At 52.9% G+C, this 23,219-nt stretch overlaps 1 protein-coding gene across 1 annotated transcript in view; it reads left to right on the top strand.

Moving 5' to 3' along the window:
• The window catches only part of LOC133135762 (ELKS/Rab6-interacting/CAST family member 1-like), a 236,321-nt gene that overhangs the window by 93,824 nt on the left and 119,278 nt on the right, over positions 1-23,219 (top strand). Inside the window, 2 exon segments of the mRNA XM_061253024.1 lie at positions 2,012-2,205; positions 18,552-18,687. Coding sequence (XP_061109008.1) covers positions 2,012-2,205; positions 18,552-18,687 — 330 coding nt within the window.

The following is a 23,219-nucleotide window of genomic DNA, read 5'->3' as shown; positions in this document are numbered from 1 at the left end:
ACACACACACACTCAAACACACGTACTCTCATGCTCACACTCATACACAGAGACACACACCTTGCATGAGCTGGGCCTTATTTTATTAATAAACAATATTATTGTACATGCTCTCATGCTCATTGTAAACCTCAAACACGCACGCACACGCACACACACGCACACACACACAGACACACGCACAGACACGCACACGCACACACACACACTCAAACACACATACTCTTACACTCACACTCATACGCACACACACACACCCTCCTGTCCTCCTGCCTGTCTCCTCCGCTCACGCACTCAGTCACTCTCACAGTATGACATAACACTGTTTGCGCTCCCTGCGTTGGAAGTGGGCTCTTGGCGGTCGGCATGGAAACGCTCGCAGTTCCAGTCCCAGACATTAAAGAGCAAATTAAAGGGCCCGAACGTCCACATAAATAATATCTCTAATAAAATGTAATTATTTATTAAATGTAGTGGGAGCAGGGGAGGCGTTCGGGGAGGGGGGGGGGCGGTAGGCGTGGCGTGAATACCTGGCTCTGCGGCCACCCATCTGACACAGGAGGGACCGGCCTTGCGTGGACAGCCCTGGCCCCCCCACACTGGACCCCCGCCCACCCTGTCAGTCACCCAGGGCAGCCGCAGCACCTGCGGGATTGTGGGAGCTCGCCGGCTGCAGAGCGACTGGAGAGCAGTGTCAGATCCGGATCCTGATAATTGCAGTGGAAGGGAGGGGGGGGGTTGGCTGAACTACTGTCCATTTAAAGCAGCAGGATAACGAGGCCCAGCAGTCCACACTTCCTGTCTCGGACTCCGATGAGTTCAACTGGAACTAATACCCCGAGACGGTAATAAGCCTGGTCTAGCGTGCCCGTGCGGAGATCACACGCCAATGTCACGGCTACGCGGAGGCTTTTCTGTCGGGACGTGTTCTTTTTCCGGAAGCCCGCTGCCTCACCTCCGCCCTGCCGTGAGGTCACGGGGGTAGCTCAGGCCGCAGGGCGGGGTGTGGGGTGTGGGGTGCGGGGTGCGGGGCGGGTCGTCAGGGAGGAAGGAATGCAGGTCCCGCTGAGTCCTGGACCGGGCTGGGTTGGACCGGGCGGGAGAATCGGGTTATTGTGCTGCAGCGGGGGGTTTTGGGGGGTGTTTTCTGTTTTTTTGGCCCTCTGAAGGGTGTCAGTTGAGGTCACCCCGGCCCCCCCCTCCCTCCTCCCTCCGCACCGACAGGTACTTAGCTGTCATTAGAGGGGACCCGGCCCCTCATTTAGCCCTGCTAATAGTGTAAGACGATTTATTGCTGTTACATTTGGGAGAAGGCCCGCACGGTTTTATGCAGAAAGTCATTCAGAAGAAGGGCTGAAGGTTGTGCTGTGAAGTGACGTGTCCCAACTTTCCTCTCGCCTCTTAATGTGGCCCCCGAACAACACAGCGAATATGCCGGTCTGAGGCTTGCTGTGTTCGGCTGGTGGAAAACGCTAGGCCTTCCACAGGAACAGACAGGTGTGGTGCCGTCGTAATGAAGTCTAATAGACCAAGCTTGGTTACATGCTGGTAAATGGTGAAAAACTGAGAGAACAAGGTGTGTGTGTGTGTATGTATGTATGTGTGTGTGTGTGCGTGTAAAGGACCTGCCCATTAGCAGTTTATTCCACCTCTCAGACGTTATTAAATTGAGCACTAGTGGTCAATGAAGCAAGGCAAGATGTTCATTTAATGACTCCAGTGCTTGCCTGCATTGTGGGGACTTGAGTCAAGTGCCTGTCTCTCGCCTTGGGTAAGAGCTCGTTTCATGTGGAGAGATGTACCTGTGTGCTTCCTCACCGGTCGATCGCCCAAGATGGGACCATCAGCGATTCAAAGAAACATTCATCTTCGGTCATTCTTTTAAAGATCACGTTTCCGTTGAACAAAGACGATTCTTTTCAGAGTAAAATGAAAAATAATCCCTGGGCCTGAGGGTTTGTCCCGTGACCCCTGACCCCTGACCCCTGACCCCTGACCCCTGACCCCGCAGGCCCAGAACGCGGCGGTGGAGGCGCAGGCCAACACGGAGCTGTCGGAGCGCATCGCGTCGCTGGAGCGGGAGGCGGCCCGGCACCGGGAGGACGCCGGGAAGGCCCAGGCCGAGGTGGACCGCCTGCTGGAGATCCTGCGCGAGATGGAGAACGAGAAGAACGACAAGGACAAGAAGATCAACGAGCTGGAGAGGTGAGGGGGCGCGTCCGTCCGTCCGTCCGTTCATCACACGCCTTTCATACAGTCTGTTTGTTCACATGTCCGTTCTCTCTACATTAGAACACATTTACCTGCCTGGTGCCCATCTCTCTATTTGCCCTTGTGTGTTTCTTCAGTTTCTCTTTATGTACCTTTACGTATTTTTTCTGATTCCATCTCTCCGTTGGATCTGTCTTTTTAAGATTAGCGTGGGAGCGGACAGGAAGTCACTCCTTCAGTGGTTCACGGAATTTTGGCATTCAACAGAAGGGCCAAAGGGCACTTCATGAGGTCTCAAAGTCTTTCACTGTTTTAATACGACCCTGTTCCACCTGGCCTTGACTGTTGTGGTCAGTATGGAGAAGTAAATTCATGTTCTGAAGAAATGAAAGCTGTTTCTTAACATATATCTATTGAAAATGCTCTTGGGGATAATTAGACTTGAGCCACCTTTGAACTTCTCCCATGCCAATGCCATTGTACAATCATGGACCTTTGTGTCGGTTGTTTGCCTGTACGGATGAATACATTGGCTGCTGATTAAAGTCACCAATTGAATGTGCGGTGTTTCTGAAGCCCTTCACCGTGTCCAAGCAGGGCTTTCGATTACCTGTTTAAAAACAGGGGCGAGCTTTAGCTTTAGCTGCGCTCCATCTTTGGTTTGGTTTTTTGCCCTGCAAGCCACATCAAAGGTGCAGCTACGACCGGCTCTTTCAAAGCCTCGAGGCTTTTGATGTGCCTGCTCCTCTTACTTTGGGCTTTCTGTCGGCTATGACGTCTTTCTTTTTTGATTTTAATAAAAATATTCTGGCATGTTTGCACGCAGAGCGTATGAGAACCCGCTGAATGGTATTATATGGTGCCATGGTTTCCTCAGGCGTACAGTTCTGCATTGCGGATCAGGTTTTAAAATTATTATTTTTTTTTTTTTAATCAGCTGCCCATTTATCAGCTATTGGATGAGACTGATACCGTCAACTCATTAGAGCGTATGAGGGAGAACCGGGGTGGTCTCCGGTGTGGTTAGTTTTTATCAGCGCAGCACGCTGATTCTGCCTTAGCCGTGTCGAGTTTCCAGGGCCTGTGCTCTCTCTCCTTTCCAAATCAAAATGGTTGGTTCGGTTGGTAGTCAAGAGTTTATGGTATGCTAAATTACAGCTTATGAATATTCATGAAAAGGGGGTGTGTCCAAGGACGGACCATCCTCAGTCACGGTATTGTCTCATCACGCCCCCCGAATGAATATTCATGAGATGCATAAAATTGGAATTTTTCAGTTTGATCGGCAGAGAGGACTTCTCAGCGCTAGGAACACGGATGCGACCATCTGGTTGGTCTAGACAACCTTTGGATTCAGGGCGACATAAAGAGACTGAATCCATTGGCATTTTACATATTGTTCAGCCCTGAAGGCTGGGCCCAGCTGTCCAGTCTTGGCCTTTTGTGACGTCGTTGCTTTGTCACTTCCAGGAAGGGAAAGTTCTGCGTGTTCCCAGCAGTCTGTCTTGTCAGACCCACGGTGTAGTCTGGGCAGTATTTCCACATTCCATGGCAAAATTCTGGCGCCCATTCTTTGTAAAATTGTTGCATTCCACCCCCCTCCTCCCCCCTCCCCCCCAAACCTCCCTTCTCTGTAGCCTGTGTGACCTCGCCCCCGTTGTGTACACACACACACACACACACACGCACTCGTAGCCCAAAACCTTTATGGGAGCGAGCGTGACAGACACGAACCCTGACACCTCCGCCCCGCTGGGCCGGGCATGCACAACATCCGCCCGCCCGTCTCCCGCCGGCTCTGTGGGGTCAGCAGCCGGAAGAGGGGCGTTCGTCTGCCAAGCGCCCCCCGCCCCGCACGCCTCCGCGCTCTGCCTCCTGGGGCCCGGGTGTGACAGGTTAATCCCAGCTCTGCTTTGGCCTTCGCTGGTAATGATGATGCGTTTCCTGTCCTGGTGGTGCGGGGCTAATGCTGCCAGGCATGGGCCTGATGTGGGGGGTGGGGCATGTCCGTGTCATATGGGCCGGAACTGGTTTGATCCTGATTAATTCCTCTCTGCGTCCCGCCAGGTTGTTTTCACATAGCTCTGGCCACACTGTGCATGCGAGGAACTGTAAAGCAGCCTGGCAGGAGAGGGAGAGAGAGGGAGACCAGCGTGTACTCGTTTACTTGTTTGTCTTTTGTGCGCTTGTACATTTTGTTGTTTGTTTGCCTTTCTTAGCATGTGTTTGTATGTCTCCATGTGTTTGTGTTTGTGGTTTCGTCTGCTTGCGTTTAGCTGTGTGTTTCTGGACGTCTGCGTTTTAATTAAGTTAATTGAGAGTAATTAATTTTAGGGGGGAAATGTATGATTTCTCCAGGCTCTGCTTGTGTAAATAAATGAGAGGAATGAATAATGAAGCAGTTGCTGACTCTAAACACATGTGATTCGGCATGAGAAGGGGAATGATGTGTCGGGAACTGGAGCCTTTCCAGGCTTGTTTCTGGAATGGCTAATGCAGACGTCTCGTAGTCTCCGGTTTGACATTGAATCAGCGCCGTATTCCAAACATGAGCCCTGTCCAGCGAGTTCAGTTCTGCCGCAGAGCGTGTTTACATGAGGCTAATCGCCCGCAGAGCCTGAACTGAAGCAGGATGAATACGCTCAATCACCGAGCAGCGAAGAACGCCAAACCGATTTATTAGGGGAAGCAGGAGTCGAATTTTGAGGTGAAACGTATGAAGGGAACATGAAATCTGTTTTCGTAGTGAATTGGCCTGTAAGAGAGCGCGGTCCGGGCGCGCTCTGAGCAGAAGCGGTCGGGAAACGTCGGCTCTCTCCCCGACCTCTGCCCTGGCGACCGATTGGCCGTCAGTGCCAAGCGCGAGTCACAACAGAAGCGGGGCGTCGTTCGGAGATGAGCCGCGGGACGCCTCCCCCCGTCCCGCCCGCTGGTTTCCGCCGCGGGGTCGGCCGGGTGAGAGAGCGCGCCCCCCTCCTCCCTGGGGCCTGTCCGCCCCCCGCCGGGGTCTCTTCCGGAGGCTCGGTCTAATCCCCATCCCTGCCAAACTCTCCGCAGGAAGCCGGGTGAGAACAAGGCCCCGGAAAAACGACGCACTGAAGTTTTTACTCCTCCGCTTGTTTGTGCTTTTTTTCTTTTTTTCGGTGTTTTTTCTTCTTTAGACAGGTGCCGGGGCTCCCGGGTGGATGTGAGATTTGCGTCCCGGTTGGCGCGCCTCCGTTACGGTTATTGACAGCAGTCCCCAGGTCTCCGCCTGGGGGCAGGGAAAGCGTCTCGGCTTCGCTCAGATCAGCCCGTTTCTTTTCGTCTGTATAATTAAGAGGAGGATCACACGCGGAAACAACACTTTGGTGTTCTTCCATGTTCGCATTTGAAGGGAAAAGAGCGTGTTTGCCGTCTGATTTTCTTTTTTTTACGGAGAAGTGTCAGGGTTGGATGTGCGGGATTAATAAACCGGGTGTGGGGGGGGGGGAGAAGTGGGGGCCGTATTCAATCAGGAATATTCTTCCTCTCAAATCACTTCCATACCCTGTAAACGCGGTGGTTTTGGTGTTGTGGAGTGTTTAATTAATCTGTGAGAGGTGCTGGTCGAGGCCCTGCTCAGGCCAGGAGAGAGCATGGGGTGACATGTCCTCTGATTAAAGCTAGAGACCCGTGCTTGGGGTGATTGCCATTGGGGCTGCTGGTGCCCCCTTTAGTCTGGAGTGCCTATAGGAGGAGGTTTTGTGAAAGGGGGAGGGCTGTTGATAGTGTGAATATCCCAGCCTGTCTCCCCCCCCGCCCCCCCCCCCCCCCCCACAGCCATCCTTTCCTCCATGGGGGGCGTGCAGCGTAGTGGTTAAGATACATTACTGGGACCCGCAAGGTCGGTGGTTCGATCCCCGGTGTAGCCACAATAAGATCCGCACAGCCGTTGGGCCCTTGAGCAAGGCCCCTTAACCCTGCATTGCTCCAGGGGGTCTAATCAACTGTAAGTCGCTCTGGATTAGAGCGTCTGCCAAATGCCATTAATGTAATGTAATGTAATGTAATGCTGTCTCAGGGTGTGCTCCCATCTCTGTGGATGAGCTGTTCCAGGCTCACACTGCCCTTTTCTCTTTATGTATATGTCTGTCTGTCTGTCTGATTGTGCTCGGACACTGGTTTCCCCTCCCCCTTTGCTAACTAACAAGGCTTTTAATTGTGTTTTTCTCTCTCTCTCTTTCTCTCATTTCTTTTAATCTTTGCACTGGAATGCTGTCTTCTCCACAGTCTGGCTTCAAGGTTAGTAGCTATTTCTCCTGTTTTCTCCTTCCATTCTGCTCTCTGTATGTCTTTAGATAAGGGAACTCTGGGATATGGGTGGTGTGTAATGGTAAGACTGGCTTAGGTTCCCCTAAGTTCTCTCTGATCGGCTGCTGCCTTCGATGGGGCGGAAGAAGGCAGCGTTTCCAGTCTGTAATGGCTGTTTTGCGGCCTACGGAAGTGGAGAGCCTAAGCCCAAACTCGCAAGGCCTCCGCGCTTCTCCCGAAATCCTCCGACAAGCCACGCAATAGAGTGGGATTTACTGAAACACAGCTTCAGAGAGGAACGACACGTTCGGTGACAAACTTCTCTTCAGAAGCACAGGAAACAGGAGAGCGGGAAAAAGAAACAAAACCTCGCTCCGCAGAGAGAGGCTCCAAGAGCGGCTTTTAATTGGAGCAGAAATAAATCCCATCAGTCACTGCTCTCAAGCCCGCCCGAAAAGCACGTCTCCGCTGCCAGCGTTTGAAATTGATTGTTGCTTGGCACAGTCTGGGTAGCAGCGTTTGGCTTTGTTGTTTAGCATGCTTATTATTTTTTATTTCTCTGAGTTGTTTTGTCGAAGGTTTGTCAGCTTTTGTTCTCCGAGAAAACAAACAGCACTTTGTAACTCGAACGTCTGACAGTGATCTTTTTTTTCCCGCCTTTGATTCCCTCTTAAAGAAGTGCGAAAACGCACGCGATCCAGTATCCCCCTCCTCACCGGCAGACACGCGTGTGCGGGAGGAACTCCTATGTGCTGTATGTCGTTGGATGCGGAATTGGGGCCGTGTTCATATCGCCCACCTTTGCCCAACGTCTTGGTGCTTCCGGCACGTGCCCATTATGGCTGGGACCACATTCCCACGGAGGCTTCAGACACGGAATACTGTTCCTTTGAAGATGCCGGAAAATGTCTTTTTTCTTGGGTTTCACTTGTTCATCAAGCCATACAATGAAGATGTAGACTTTCTTTTTTTCTAATTTGTAAACAAGAAAATTCTATTCTATTCTCGTGTTGAAAAACAAGAGCTGGAGGTTTGATGTGGTGTGGCTGTCCTGTATGTGTATTCACATCAGGTTCACTTTTGGTTGGTAGCCCACTTAATAGTCAAACCACTGATTGGTTAAGATGCAGTGCAGTCCATAAGTATTTAGACAGCGGTTCAAAATGAAACCATGAATATGAGGTTAAAGTGCAGACTGTCAGTTTTTGAGTGTATTTACTTCCATATCAGGTGATCCATGTAGGAATTACATCCTGTTATACATAGTCAGGGGACCAAAAGTAATTGAACAGTTGGCTTTTACACTTTTTCTGATAGGTCAGCTATTCAGTTGCTTCCTTGGCATAGATGTATAGAGTAGGATAACAATGCTTCCAGTAGCGAGCTTGATGCTAGGCTTTCGATTGCCTTTAGGGTCTGTTATTGGTGTGTGTCAACATGAGGACCGCAGTCGTGCCAATGACAGTCAAGAAAGCCATTATGAGCCTGCGAAATAAGAATAAGTCAGAGATGTAGGCCAAATAATAGGCTTATCAAAATATACAGTTTGGAACATCCAAAAGACATCCAGCTAGCACACTGCACTGCACTGATACAGGGCCCAGGTCTCCAAATGACCAACAGTACATCCTCCTGCAGGGGGCAGTGTGGACACTGCTTTCGGGATGAAGAAAACCCATTTAAAATCTCGACTGCATAAAATTGCTTAATATGATCATCATCATCATCTGCTCTTTGTGTATAAGAGGGGTATTATGAGATTGTGATTTTGATTGCGTGGGTCTGTGAAACGCTCTGCCGTGTTTACCGCGTAACATCTCAGCCGCGGTGCCGTGCGTTCCTCGTTAAATAAAGGCAGATCTGTTTCCAGGCCCGGTCCCGTTCGCCCCCGGGAGCGGGCGGGCGGTCGGGCCAGTTGGGCCCGTGAGAACAGAGCCGTTCTGTCGGCCGGGCGTGCGGTCGGACCTTTCCGCCGGCGTCGGCGAATCCGGCCGCGGCCCGGATGGGGAGCAGCGCCGACCGCAGGACCGGCCGGAGAGAGAGAGCGAGAGAGAGAGGCAGCGGTCAGCCTCTCGCCCCGCCCCGGCCCGAACGGCGCTCGCTGACAGCTGCTCGGGCGGGCGGGTGGGTTTCGGGGAGGGATGACTTCACAAATTAGAGCGGCCGTCTATCTCCGGTTTACCTGGGTCCCGCGCCAGGGCGGCTCTGGCGACCCGCGCATCCGCCCAGCTGGCCAGACCTGGCAGCCGGCGGCGTGTCGGGGCCCCGGGTTTTTTTTCGTCTGGCTGCAGGAAGGCCGGCCGGCCCTCTCCACCGCAGGTCCGCGCCGCGGCCCCTGTCATCCCCCGTCTGTGTGGGAGCGGCGCTCGGCGGAGGGGAAAGTTTTTCGGGGACGGGGGCGTTTTTCGGCGCGCGAGTCAGAGGGAGGGCAGCGAGTGCAGTGGCCAGAGTCTCGGGCCGGAGCGGCGGCCAACGTAAAGAGCTCGCTTTCTGAGAAGGAAAAAGGGAGGGGGGGGGAGAAAACGACCAAACAACGGTTATTTGATATTTTGTGTGTGAGCCTGCGCCTTCTCTCCTCCTTTTCCCTTTCATCATGCAGGTCACGATTTTCGCTGCCGTGATTCTCCCGTCCTCACTTGACTCCAGACTGTTTCTCCCGTCCTGTCGACGGGAGGGGGAGGGGGAGGGGGAGGTGGAGACGGGGGGGTGGGGGGATTTGGACCTGGGGCTCATGCAGATGAGGGAGCGCGGGACAGCGAGAGCAGAAAAGGCGAAAAATACAATAATTTGACGTTAAGACGTGACGCATAAGGCCGTGATGAAAGGGCTGCATTGTTGTCGTCTCCGCTGTCCTGCGGAACCCCGTGCGCCGCCATTAATCTCAGCGCTGAGCCGGGCAGCATTAGGAATCCTCTTTCCTTCCTTTCATTATTTCCTCCTTCATTATTCATGAAAGAGACCTTTTTTTGAGTTCCTAGTGCTGGCCTGCGAGTCCCCCCCTCTTACATTTGTTTGTGGTTCGGTTGTGTGGCGAACGCTGTGGGGCCTTTCGAAAAAACCGCAGACGGTACATGCGAGTGACAGGCAGATGAACACATTAACACCGTGTCAGGGGCCCCTCGGTGTGGCTTCTTGGGCCCAGACGGCCGCCCGCCTGGGGCCCCTTTGGATTGGAGTGCCTGCGAGGTCCGCGGCCTCTCGTTGGCTCTCCCTCCGTGAGCGGATGTTTGGGGCCCACGTTGGCGACGGGCTGGCAGTGTTCCCGCGTACACTTAGCGGGAGGGATCCGATCTCCGGCCGTGCCCGTCGCTGGGCCCGGCCCGGGAGAGCTGGCACCTCGTCCCGGGAACTGGTTCTGGCATTTTGGGGTCAGTATAATTGATCCGAAAGAACAATCTTTATTCCAGAGCTCTGTCGAATGATGTTTGTTTTATTTTAATGAGTGGGACCGTTTCTGTTTTCGTTGGGGTGGGGGCTTTGATCTCTGTTTCAAAGTCTGTTTAAGCAGAATATCAAATTCTCTGAGAAGAATTGTGGTAGCTTTATTATATATTTTTTTTAGACACACACCATGCCCTTCCCCTCAAGCCAGCTAATAGAGGGGTTGTTCATGTTTTTCCTCTCCAGACCGTTTGAAATCCTCCCGTAGCTAATGGCCAAAACTAATATTTCCGTGAAAATGACCTTGAATTGAATCGGTAATTGTATCAGTAAAAGTGCGTTTTGGGTGTTCTCACGCTGTCCCATAATGCATCTCTTCCCTTCCCCTCTGACAGCGACAGTCATGCATATACAATCTGTGATGTGTGTGTTTGTATAAAATATGTCTCGACTGTATGTAGTGTTCCTGTCATTCTGTTTGGAGATCACATTTCTTCCTGAGCAGCACCAAGCTACCTGTGCCACTATCAGAATACAAGCAATTTGTGTGTGTGTGTGTGTGTGTGTGTGTGTGTGTGTGTGTGTGTGTGTGTGTGTGTGTGTGTGTGTGTGTGTGTGTGTGTGCATATGTTAGAGGAGTAAGCACAGAGACGTGTTTGTGTCTGGCTCACAGAGGTGCTGAAACAAGTCCCCAGTGTGAAGAGAGGAGAGAGAGAGAAGGAAGGAGAGGGAGAGGGAGAGGGAGAGGGAGAGGGAGAGGGAGAAGCAGAGGGAGAAAGAGAGTGTCCCGGCTTTGACAGGAAAATTAGGCCGCAAGATATTTTTCCTTTTCCTTTTTAGAAATTTAGACGAAGGTCGTCCAGCGTTGCCTCCTCGTTACAAGACGACTTTTTGTTCCCGTTCGCCTCTCCCTTTATGCTCACAAGCAGCTGTGCGGGCGGATTAGCTGTGAAGAGCCGGCTCCTCACTGAGCCGCACCTGGTCTGGTCCAGGCCGAGGTTAGACACACCACATAGGGCCACACCTGGTCTGGTCCAGGCCGAGGTTAGACACGCCGTGTAGGGCCGACAGAGGAGGAGACGATGCGCAAGGGCCACTGCAAATCATTTTATTTTGAAGAAGGGAAAATGTTAATGTTGGAGTCGATTAAACGAACCGGCCAGTTAAGTTAAAGTAACAAGCCCCCCCCCAGATTATTGTTTAATGTCTTCGGGCTGAGCATCTTCTGTGGCCTTGCCTGGCTCCTCTGCTGTTATTCTCCTCAGCCAGGCCTGGCCCGCTCTGTCCCTCTGGCACCGCACACTCATATTTCTCTTTTACTACAGGAACTGATTTTACAATACAAAGCCTTTCCCAAGTGGAGGTAGAAGATGTCAGAGTGTCTCTTGGAGTTGGAAGAGGGTGGCCCAGTCTGTGGGATGATGCTTTTTTTTTTCTTTCTTTTTTAAACGGTTCAACCGGTTTAGCTGACTCACTGTGACCGCGGGTACGGCCGGCCAGTGCAACTTCAAGCCACGGGCTTGACCTCTCAGCTCACACACTGTCCGTAGGCTGAGTGCCAGCACGCTGTCAGTTTATTGGCTGAATGTGTCAGCGCACTAGCCTTTCATTGGCAGAAGGCACAGCATGGTACTCATGATGCCTTTGACTTCCCTCGTCTTTTCAGACATCATCCGTATTAAAGCAGCAGGTCTCTTAGCCCTACAGTGCATCCTACACCACACCGAACCCCTGTTTTGTGTACCCATTGCAGGCAAATACGTAATTATTTTGCTTCTGTGCTTTATTGAGATTGTCTGGTCTGAGTTGTGTGGTCAGTTGCATCAGGCGAGATCAGCGGGGCGAAGAAAAGTTTTTGAATCCTGAACGAAATGACGTATTTGACCCAGGTCTGACCCATTGGGTTTACAGGGAGGGGGACCTCCTGGCGCTCCTCAGAACGGGCCGGATTAGCCGTGTGGCTTGCGCTGCGTGCCTGAGGTCACATGAGCGGGGGGGAGGGGTACAGGGCTCAGGAGGGGGTACAGGGGGGAGGGGACCCCAGAGAGGAATCCCTGGTATGAGCGCTTAGGGGGGGGGGGGGCTCCCGTGTCACAGGGGAGGATCACGGCAAATTAACGGACTGTCAGCTGCAGTTAGCGCCCTGGCGTAAATCCTGAAGCAGTCCCGGTGGGGTGGGAGGTTAGGGTGGGCGGGCGGGCGAGATCCCCCTGGCTTTGGGGCCCTCTCTCTGCACACTCAGCCACTGTGCTGGAGGTGAAGGCCAGAGCGGCTCTTTCCTGCCGGAGCGGAGTGCGCAGTACCCCGGTTCACCAGCAGGGGGAGAGCGTGAGCAAGTGTTTGGGCTGGGGTTTTGTGCGACGCTGTAGCCGGTCCTGCCCTGAGGATGGGAGTTTATTAAAATGTACTATTGGATTTCCAGAGTTAAGGATTTCAAGTGCTTTTGGCTGTGTTATTCCCTCAGTGATCACTTTATTAGGTAGACCTGTACACCAGCTTGTTAATGCAAATATTTAATGGCATTTAACAGTGGCGGCAACTAAATGCATAAAAGCATGCAAACATGGTCAAGAGGTTCAGCTGTTTTTCAGGCCAATTGTCAGAATGGGGAAGAAAAGTGATCTAAGTGACTTTGACCATGGAATGACTTGGTGCCAGACATAGTTAGAGTTTCTCAGGAACTGCTGATCTACTAGGATTCATGCACAACAGTCTCGAGTTTGCAGAGAATGGTGAAAAAACAAAAAACGTCCAGTGAGCAGCAGTTCTGTGGACAGAAAAGCATTGTGGAGAAGGGCCAGACTGGTCGAAGCTGACAGGAAGGTGACAGTAGTGCAAATAACCACACATTACAGCAGCGATATGCAGAATAGCATCTCCGAACACACAATGTGGCAAACCTACAAGTGGACAGGCTACAGCAGCAGAAGAGAAGTATGTCTAATAAATGCCTAATAAAGTGCACACAGACCTGTGAGAGTGTTAGGTGCTCCCTCTGGCTCTGTGGGATTCTTGTGTAGCGTGTGCGTGTGCGTGTGCGTGTGCGTGTGCGTGCGTGTGTGCGTGTGTGCGTGTGTGTGTGCGTCCGTGTGTGTGTGCGTGTGTGCGTGTGCGTGTGCGTGTGCGTGTGCGTGTGCGTGTGCGTGTGTGCGTGCGCGTGCGCGTGTGCGTGTGTGCGTGTGTGTGTGTGTGTGTGCACGCTACGCTGTGAGGGGACATTTGGAAATGTGCGCTTGTTGATCTTGGCGGCCCTCACTGCTCCGGAGATGGTAGCTGGGTTTCCATGGTCTGTTTTAGGGGAAAATGTGATGGCAATCCGCTCATGGCTTACTGTACATACACTCCACTCACTGCTCAATGATCACTCTGGATTTGACCGGTCAGTGGAGTCAGTGTTTAAAACCGCATTTAACTCGCTGGGTCAACAGCCAAAGTGGCCTTCACATGCCATGCTAGTAAAGGCTCCTCTCTCTCTCACACACACACACACACACACACACACACAGACATATGCACACGCACACACACACACACACACACACACTCACAGATAAATGTGCCCACACACACACGCATGCACTCTCACAGAAACATGTGCCAACACACACACACACACACACACACACGCACGCACGCACACACATACACACACACACACACACACACACACATACACACATACACACACACATAGACATACGCGCACACACACACACACACACACATATGCATGTGCACGCACACACACAGTGTATAGAGACACACACACAGACATGCCCACACACACGGTCTGTCGCTCAGACCCCCAGCAGACACACAGTGTATAGAGACACACACACAGACATGCCCACACACACGGTCTGTCGCTCAGACCCCCAGCAGACACACAGCTCCGGCCTCCCTTGGCCGCTGTGTCTGTTCAGCGTGGGCTGTCCCTAATCCGCACTGACATGTCGGATCAGCGCAACGACATGAGCGTGTTCCACTCCCAAACCCCCGTCCCCATAGGTACGCACGTATATATCTGCAACAGGTCATAAATACGTAGGAATGTTTCTATTCTGCTATTTTTCAAGGTCTGGCCATACGCGTGTCCCCAGTGCTCTTCCAACAACCGTCTGACTGTTTTCATTGTGTGTGTGTGTGTGTGTGCGTGTGTGTGTGTGTGTGTGCGGGCGAGTGCGAGTGCGTGTGTTTTCCTTTTTTTATTCTTAGCTGTGATATGTACAAAGATATCACAAAAACTCTTCTCAATGCATTATTCTGTATAACTGCATTTTGATCATATAAAAAGATGTATATCAGATTACGTTGTTTAATAATTTAGCAGACGTCTGTGCCAATGACAAATGGCAGGCTAACCCCATTTAGTTTCCCTCTTCTTCGATTTATCCGGCTGGAAGCACTTCTGGTTGATTCGGTCATATCTGGGTGCATTCATCCATTCATATAGACCCCTGTTCTTCAAATCACAGTCCTGAAGGGCAGAGAACTGCTGGTTTTACACCCTCCCTTGGCCTGGGAGTCAGGTGTGATGACAGTCTGGCCAATCAGCCGCGTTAATTGTTCAGTTATTTACTGAAAGAAAGAATGAAAGAAAACCAGGGCTGGATTTGGATTCCAGGGTGGCCTGTAGCGTAGTGGTTAAGGTAAATGACTGGGACACGCAAGGTCGGTGGTTCTAATCCTGGTGTAGTCACAATAAGATCTGCACAGCTGTTGGGCCCTTGAGCAAGGCCCTTAACCCTTCATTGCTCCAGGGGAGGATTGTCTCCTGCTTAGTCTAATCAACTGTATGTCGCTCTGGGTAAGAGAGTCTGCCAAATGCCAATAATGTAAATGTAATGTAATGGATTCAAAGGCCAGATCTGAGGATCCCTGATACAGAGGGTTTCTCCCTGAAGTGCTGCAGTTGAGCATCAATTAAAACACAGTGCCTAAAGCACTGCTCCAGACTCCATTTCCTCCACTGCGAACAGCCTTCCTGTCGGCTGGCTGCTTTCGGGGGGAGCGGAGGCCCTGTCCCAGGAGGCAGACTCACACAGGGGTTAAGGACGTGATTTAGGGCGTTCGAGGGACCCCCTTTTGTGGTCACCGGAGACAGAATTGGAAGCAGCTTACTTGGAGTGGCGTGGTCCCTCAGCGGTCAGGGTTTGGGTGAAGCATCCCACTCCGGTCTGTTTCCACAGCCTCTGTTTCTCTTTCCCCCCTGTAATGATGGCACCGCTGTTTATGCCCCCCTCCCGCCCGCCCTGTCACCCCCCACTCCCTCTCACAATTACCCCAGCCTCACACTGACCTGTATGCCAGGCAAGGCCCCTTAAGCGGTCGCAACTGTATAAATACGTACGCACTCATTTGTGAGCGACTGACATTATCTGGAGAGGCCTTTTGCGGAAAGTAGACATAAACAGTGTGCTATCAGGTCCTGAGATCTAAATGGCTTTTAGTCTGAGTTTATTTTTCGCTGCCGTTTTGGAGTAATGGAGAGAGCAGTGACACCGCCGTTCTCCCCGCCAACGCCCACGCCGGCCGCTCCTGTCTGCCGCTGCGTCCTGCTACACGCCGTGGCACACGCGACACGTATGTACAGTACACGCGGGCCACTTGCGCTGAGTGAGTCTCTGTACTTCGTCTAGGCCACGGATTCCTCAAATCCTGGCCCTTGAATCCAAATCTACATCCGGTCCTGGTTTTCTTTCCTTCAAAGTAGTTACCTGAACAAGTAGTGCTACCGATTGGTCTGACTGGCTAGCAGGGGCCGTGGAAAACCAGCAGTTCTTGGCCCTCCAGTACTATGGTTTCCCCAGGGCTGTCAAAGCCTGTTGCTGGAGATCTACCGTCCTGTAGGTTTTCACTCCAACCCTGACAAAGCTGAACCTCATGCAACAGCTAGAGATCTTGTCGAGCTGCAAATTGGCTGAACCAAATGAGGTTTGAATGAACCTACAGGACCTTAGATCTCCGGGAACACTGTTTGACAGGGTTGGGAACTACCAAGTTAGTCGACGTGGCGCATTTGACACACTGCAAGTGCATCTCTCCACTGTGCACTGCTGGATGTACAGCAAGTGACATTGGGCGACATTGGCTCAGGTGGTAAGAGCTGTAGACTGGCAGTCGGAGGGTTGCTGGTTTGATTCCCGCCCTGGGTGTGTCGAAGTGTCCCTGAGTAAGACACCTAACCCCCAATTGCTCCTGACGAGCTGGTACGTGCCTTGCATGGCAGCCAATTGCCGTTGGTGTGTGTGTGTTTGTGTGTGTGTGTATGAATTGGTGAATGAAAAGCATCAGTGGAACAGCGGTTTCGGTAAAGGCGCTATATAAATGCCAACCATTTACCATTTACCGAGTGTGTCCATCTACCTGGAGTCGACGCAGTCAGCCCAACAGACTGCAAGGAAAGTGAAACCCTGGGAAGAAGGAAAGAGAGAGGAAGCAATACACGTTAAAAAGCAGGCCCCAGCCACGACCCACAGGACGACCACAAGTCCCTCAGGCCCCCGGTTCTGCCCGATCGGGCCTGCCCTGCGGGGGAGCTGGCCCTGCCCGCACAACGCTTCCCCCTTCCGGGTGCCACACAGGGCCGCCTTGTCCTCATTGGCTGCGGCTCCGAGCTCAACGCTGAGGGTCTGTGGCCCTGAGTGATCCGGTTTTAGAAACGGGACGGGGGCTCGGCTGTGGTCGCCCACCCTTGCGTTACGAGTTCCTTCGCCTTTATGTGCAGCGGTTCCTGGAGATCGACCACGCTGTAGGTTTTCTAGCACTAATTGTTCTGGTGTAGCCACAATAAGATCCGCACAGCCGTTGGGCCCTTGAGCCAAGGCCCTTCACCCTGCATTGCTCCAGGGGAGGATTGTCTCCTGCTTAGTCTGATCAGCTGTACATCGCTCTGGATAAGAGCGTCTGCCAAATGCCGTTAATGTAATGTAATGTAATTTCAACCCTAATCTGGCACACCTCACTCTATACTAATCAGCAGCTCAACAAGATCTCAAGTTGTTGAATGAGGTGTGCCTTGTTAAGGCTGGAGTGAAAACCTCCAGGAGCAGGGTTGGCTACACTGGTAATAGACAGGCAGGAAGAATGGGGTGAGACAGAGCACGTCAAATCCCCCTGCCCGGATTTGAACCACAGAGACTGCAGCTCGCATTGAGCTTGTGGCCAGTGCTCTACAGGCTGCACATTGAGACCCGGCAGTCCGGCCCAGCCGGGGTGAGCAGGGGTGGAAAATCCAGGCGCAGAAAGTCAACGTCCTCCCCAGTATTCAGTTCCAAACACCTGGGTTTGCTAATTAGCACAATTCTTCAGCCAGGGGGGTAAAACTAATGAGTGAAATCAGCTGGCTGAAGAAACGCACCTCGGGACTTTTCCTTCCTGACCCCTGGACCCTTCCCCCCTCTTGCGGGCGAGCCTTTACCGTCTCAGGACTCGTTTGCGTTGTTTTGTCTTACTCTCTCCGCGGGCTTCGGGGAACACGAAGGCCCCCGATGCAGTCATGGGTATTGTTTCCTGGAACCGGGAGAGAGGCCCGGCTGTCGTATCCCACAATGCCGCGCTGTAACTCACCGGGTCTGGTGGCAGATTGCGCCTCTTGTTCTCTGCTGCGGTGACTCGAGGAAAAAGCCTTTTTTTATTTTATTTTTTTTGGGATGCCGTAACATGAATCATTAAACGCTATAAAGCCTCGATGCCTTAGTTATTTTCACATCTGTTCTGGGCTGAGAGAAAACGGGGGGGGAATGAGAGCGGGAGAGGCAGAGGGAGAGGGAGAGGGAGAGAACGAGAGATGAGTGAAACAGGTTTTTCCTGATCGAGTCAGGCGCTCTTCGAAAGCCGATACGGGTGATGGTGCCGGGACGGAATTCAGACGGCACGGTGCGGTAAACGGGGAGTAATAACGCGCCTCTCATCGTAACGCAGCCGCTATGGGATCACTTCCCTCGCTACGACTGCACCAGAAATCCAGAATTGTAAAAATAAAAAAACACACAAATGTTTACGTGCCTGTTGGGTGCTGCCGTGTGCGTCCCTTCCTGTATCTTTCAGTCCTGTCGTAATAAAACACAGGAAAAGCTCTGCTCTTTCGCTGTTCGTTATATGTGTACCAGATTGTCCGTTCTTGTTCCGTTCGTCTAACCAGGTCTAACCAGGAGACTTTAAAGGGATTATATAAGTCTCCTTGTTAAAACAGCCTTTATAGACAGGTTATTTTTAACTCAACGCCGTAAGGATGGGGAGGGGGAGGTTAATTAAGAACTGACGTGCGCCCCGTGACTGGTGAATCAGAAGGGAGAATGTTGGCCTGTGTAAGCTCACCTTAAACCTCTTTAAACCTGGAGCGGGAGACAATAAGTCTGTGCATAGAACGACCTGGGTTCTGTCTGTGTAATTTCATTTTGGTCAGACCCCCGTCCCCACCACACACACACACACACACACACACACACACACTACATTACATTACATTACATTATTGGCATTTGGCAGACGCTCTTATCCAAAGCGACATACAGTTGATTAGACTAAGCAGGAGACAATCCTCCCCTGGAGACACACACAAACCCCGGTGATATGTGACCTACCTCCAGGAGCTGCACCCAGCCCCCCCCACCCCTCCTGCTCCAGGTGCCCAGGCTAAGTGTCTCTGACCTGGGCTGTGCTGTCCCGCTCTCTCCCCCATGCAGGCAGATGAAGGACCAGAGCAAGAAGGTGGCCAACCTGAAGCACAAGGAGCAGGTGGAGAAGAACAAGAACGCCCAGCTGATGGAGGAGGCCCGCAAGAGGGAGGACAATATCAACGAGAGCTCCCAGCAGGTGAAGGTAAAATACATTTGCGGGTGGACCAGGGAGAGTGGATTGTGAATCCAGGCTTGAGAGAGGGGTTAGGGGTGGGGGGGCGGTATTGCAATTGTGGCGGCCTGGTGGGAACATCTGATTTTAGATTGGGTGTACCAATCAAAAGACAGGACGCTGAGGACAGTGTAGACGGTGGGTATCAGTGACTCGTCCGTGTGAACCAACCATTGCGGTCGACCGTGATTGGTTAAAACGGGTAAATGATGGTTAATTGTAGCTCCACCCCTTTACCCACTCTGGGGGGATCCTGAGGCCAATGAGAAGCTCACCACAGGGCATGCTTGGCACCGGTAGGTTGGTGGTGATTGGGTGTGGTGAACCGTGATGGGGGTGCTTTGCGGCGTCCTGCTGTATTCTGCGAGAGGCAGTGGAAACGGATCCCTGTTCCCTGTGCCGTGCCGTTGTCTTGACTCTTTACTGCGTCGCCCACACTCCTGTGGTACGTGGGTAATAAAACGGGGGCCACGCGGCCCTACTCGCTCGCTTTGATGTCTGGTCGAGTTGCGTGCGAGAAAGCCACCCCGGATCTGTCTCGACGGATAAAAGAGAAGATGCGTCACACACACACACATTGACACGTACAGTGAGGTCCGTAAGTATTTGGACAGTGATGCAGTTTCCGTTCTTTTGGCTTGGTGTACTCCAGCACGTTGGGAGTGCAGAGGATTTGAAATGAAACGATGAGTATGAGGTTAATGTGCAGACTGTCGCCTTTAATTTGAGTGTATTTACTTTCCATGTCCGGTAATCTGTGAAGGAGTTGCATCCCTTTTTGTACATTGTCCTCCCATCTTGGAGGACCAGAAGTAATTGGACTGAGCCATTTCTGATTAGACGGGTGGTGTATTCAATCACTTCTTTAGTGCTGGTCTAAGATACATACACATTCTCACACACAAAACTACAGAGAAACGCACGCATTCTTTATTCAAATCTCCACTTCTTTCCCTTGCTGTGTGTGGTCGTGAGAAAGCGTGCCGCAGGCTAAGCTAATTGGCCTTGGCCGGTTCCGGTGCGGATGAGGAGCTTTACTGGGGAAAGGAAGCAGTGTACCGTTAGAACAGGGAAGCCACCCCTGATAACCTTCTGTAGTAGGACTGGAAGCACTTCAGAGTTGAGCCCCAGCTGAAGAAACAGCACCCCCAACCCCTCCCGAACCCCTCCCGAACCCCTCCCGAACCCCTCCTGAACCCGTCCTGAACCCGTCCTGAACCCCTCCTGAACTGCATGCAGGGCGGCCTGTAGCGTAGTGGTTAAGGTACATGACTGGGACACGTTCGATCCTTGGTGCAGCCACAATAAGATCCGCACAGCTGTTGGGTCCTTGAGCAAGGCCCTTAACCCTGCGTTGCTCCAGGGGAGGATTGTCTCCTGCTTAGTCTAATCAACTGTACGTCGCTCTGGATAAGAGCGTCTGCCAAATGGCAATAATGTAATGTAATGTAATGTAATGCATGGCAGCAGGATAGCAGCAGGGTAGCAGCAGACGCCTCGCTGGGCCTGCAGAGCACCCCGTCAGGCCCAGTCAGCGCAGGTTCTGAGGCCCGGCCCTCTCAGTGGGCCTGTGTTGGGTTTGGCTGTGGCTGCAGGTTCAGTACCGGCAGGTTCTGCTGCAGGCATAGCGCAAAAATGGAGACATTTACAATGGGCGGTGTCCTCAGAAAAACAGCACCACTGTTGGCCCCCATTGCTTTATTGCAGGTCTGTTGTTTCTCAGGTTCTCTCTCTCCCCCTTGTTCACTCTCTCTGTTTCTCTCTCCTTCTTTCTGTCTCTCCCCCCCCTCTCTTTCTCTCTGTTCCTCTCTCTCTCTCTCTCTCTCTCTCTCTCTCTCTCTCTCTCTCTCTCTCTCTCTGGCCCTTGTCTCTGGTCCCTGGTGCGGACGTTGCAGCCGGGATGTACTCGGGGTGGAGTAGGGTAGACCAGGGGCTGGGCGGGGCTGGTCAGTGACATGCATCTGCCCCCCCCCTCCCCCTTTAAGGCCTGCATCTACTCCGTTTCCCAGGCCCTGGCCCAGGGGAGCCCCTGCTGTAGCTGGCGGGGCCCTTCTCCACGGCCAAAAACAGCAGCCGCCGCTCCCCGAGACAAACAGCGGCTCCTCCAGGGGCCTCCGCGTCCCGCTGTCCGTCTGAATAATCCAGGGCGGTTTGGCGCTGGACGTTACCGGACATCCCTGGGGGGTGTTTTAGACCTGGACCGGCACACAGAACCTGTCTCCTGCGCTCAGTGTGGAAGGGGCGGGCGGGGCGAGCTAAGCGGGAGGGAGGGGGGGCTGGTTGAGGTGGCGATGTGGTGCTAATTCCCGCTCCCTCATTTCCTGTTCTGAGGAGCGGGGATTAGCCGGGCCGCGGACCTGGCTCTCGCGTTTCACTTGATTGCGGCGTTTCCAGGGGAGAGCGGAGCGACTGCTGTGGACTTTGGCTCGCCACCCCCGGGGTCCGAACGGACCCCCCGGTACCGCCGCTGTCATGGAGACTACAGCCGATTAACAGATTAATGAAAAGTTATGAAATGGATTTCATAGACATGGCTGTTTCATAGGCCAGGCAAGGCTGTCTGTGACATGCATTGCAGGTAGTGTGTAGTTGAGCATCTTTCCCCAGGCTCTCTTGCCTCTGAAAAGACTATTTTCCCCATGATGTTTTGACCCTGAGTGATGGCTGTCCATAAAAGCTCCCCCCCCCCCCCCCCCATAGCATTACAGGGGACTGCAGAGTTTATGTACTTCCACATTTCTCTAAGTTGAGTGACATTTTCCGTTGGCCTCGGCGCTCTCCAGACATCCGATATTTGCACGTGTGGAGTGAATCGTAATCCCCTCCACCAGCACCGCCACCCCCCCCCCGGCCCCCTACGACTCCGGGCAGATTGAATATCGACAGATTGATGAAATCAGCGCTTTTGAGCGGCTGCAGGGAAGGACGGAGGGAGAGATGGATGGATGGAGGGAGCGGGGGAGAGCGGAAAGAGGAATGGAGCCTGTGGAAAAAGCCAGGACAGTAAAACAGGGCAGTAAATACCTGTTTTTACAGCGTCGGTTTCAGCCGCCCGTGCGTTTACCGGGCGGTCTCTCCGCTGGTGCCCGGTCTCCCCATCTCTCCCGCGTGCCCGGCGCTGGCCCAGCTGAATTACTACTCTGAATTATTCTCCACTCTGAATGTGTTCCGCTGTGTAAATAGGTGTGAATAGAGACGTTTGGACCGCGGTGCGGCTCGCCCTCGCCGTCCGCCGGCGGCCCGTTTGACGTTTCACGAGCCGCAGGTGTCTGAGGGGCGGTGCCCGTTCCCGCGCGCGCGTAACCGCGGCGACGCGGCGCCTCCAGGCACCGACCCCACGCCTCCGCTTTGTTGTGGATCCGCGGCCCCGCCGTCCGCGGCCCAGATGTGAGGAGGTGTACCCGCGTGCCCGCCCGCCGTCGGTAGGACGCCCCCCCCCCCCCCCTCCGAGGGCCGCGAGGGGCCCCCCCCACACGCCGGGCGCTGACAGGTGATGGAGACGCGCTCGGCTTAATGAAGCCCCCGCGCCCCGGGGGCCGATTTATGCGCTTTTTTCTTTTTTTTTTACGGCCGCTTTTTAATGGCGATATAAAACGCTGAACGGAAGCCTTTTATTGCTCTCGAGGTGCCTGCCGCTTTTACGGCGGGCATGCCGGGCCCGTCCTCCTCCGGGGAAGAGAAGAGACTCCTTCCTCTTTTCCTCTTTTCCTTTCTTCTGCTTCGCGGATGCCGTTCTCAGTACCCACCGAGAAGGACGGTGCCAGATCATCCGCTGTCCATTAGCCTGCGGCGGTTGGCTCAGCGTAATGGCTTCATTCCGGATGTTGCGCTAACATGCAGATGCTGGTAAATGTTACATAGAACCGACAGGAATGTTTCGGGCTGGGTTTCGTCTGCTGTGTCATGGTTTAGATTAGGGGCTTATACTGGGCATTGGAAAAATATGCGTCTTTGGAAGAGGTCTGTAAAGTATCTCTGTGCTATCCCCTCCTGCACAGCTCTAGTGAGTCAGGATTAAAATCACGTCACGTGTGCGTTCGTGTATGTGCATTTGGCGGCCTGTAGCTGGGCCGGGGACCCGCAAGGTCAGTGGTTCAATCCCCGTTGTAGATCCACAAGGCCCTTAATCCTGCATTGCTCCACGGGAGGATTGTCTCCCTCTTAGTCTAATCAACTGCATGTGTCTCATCTACAGTCTAGTCTAATCGACTGTATGTATCTGTGAGAATGAATGGGGCTGCCTGTAGCGTAGTGGTTAAGGTAAAGGACTGGGACATGCAAGGTCAGTGGTTCGAATCCCGGTGTAGCCACAATAAGATCCGCACAGCCGTTGGGCCCTTGAGCAAGGCCCTTAACCCTGCATTGCTCCAGGGGAGGATTGTCTCCTGCTTAGTCTAATCAACTGTACGTCGCTCTGGATAAGAGCGTCTGCCAAATGCCAATAATGTAATGTAATGAATGAATGAATGAATGAATGAATATATAATGAGGGTTTGAATGTG

This window comes from Conger conger, chromosome 8, assembly GCF_963514075.1.
Source record: "Conger conger chromosome 8, fConCon1.1, whole genome shotgun sequence".
In the NCBI taxonomy this organism is placed as follows: Eukaryota; Metazoa; Chordata; class Actinopteri; order Anguilliformes; family Congridae; genus Conger; species Conger conger.
The sequence above is the reverse complement of the archived record's forward strand: the minus strand, read 5'-3'. Positions and strand labels throughout refer to the sequence as shown.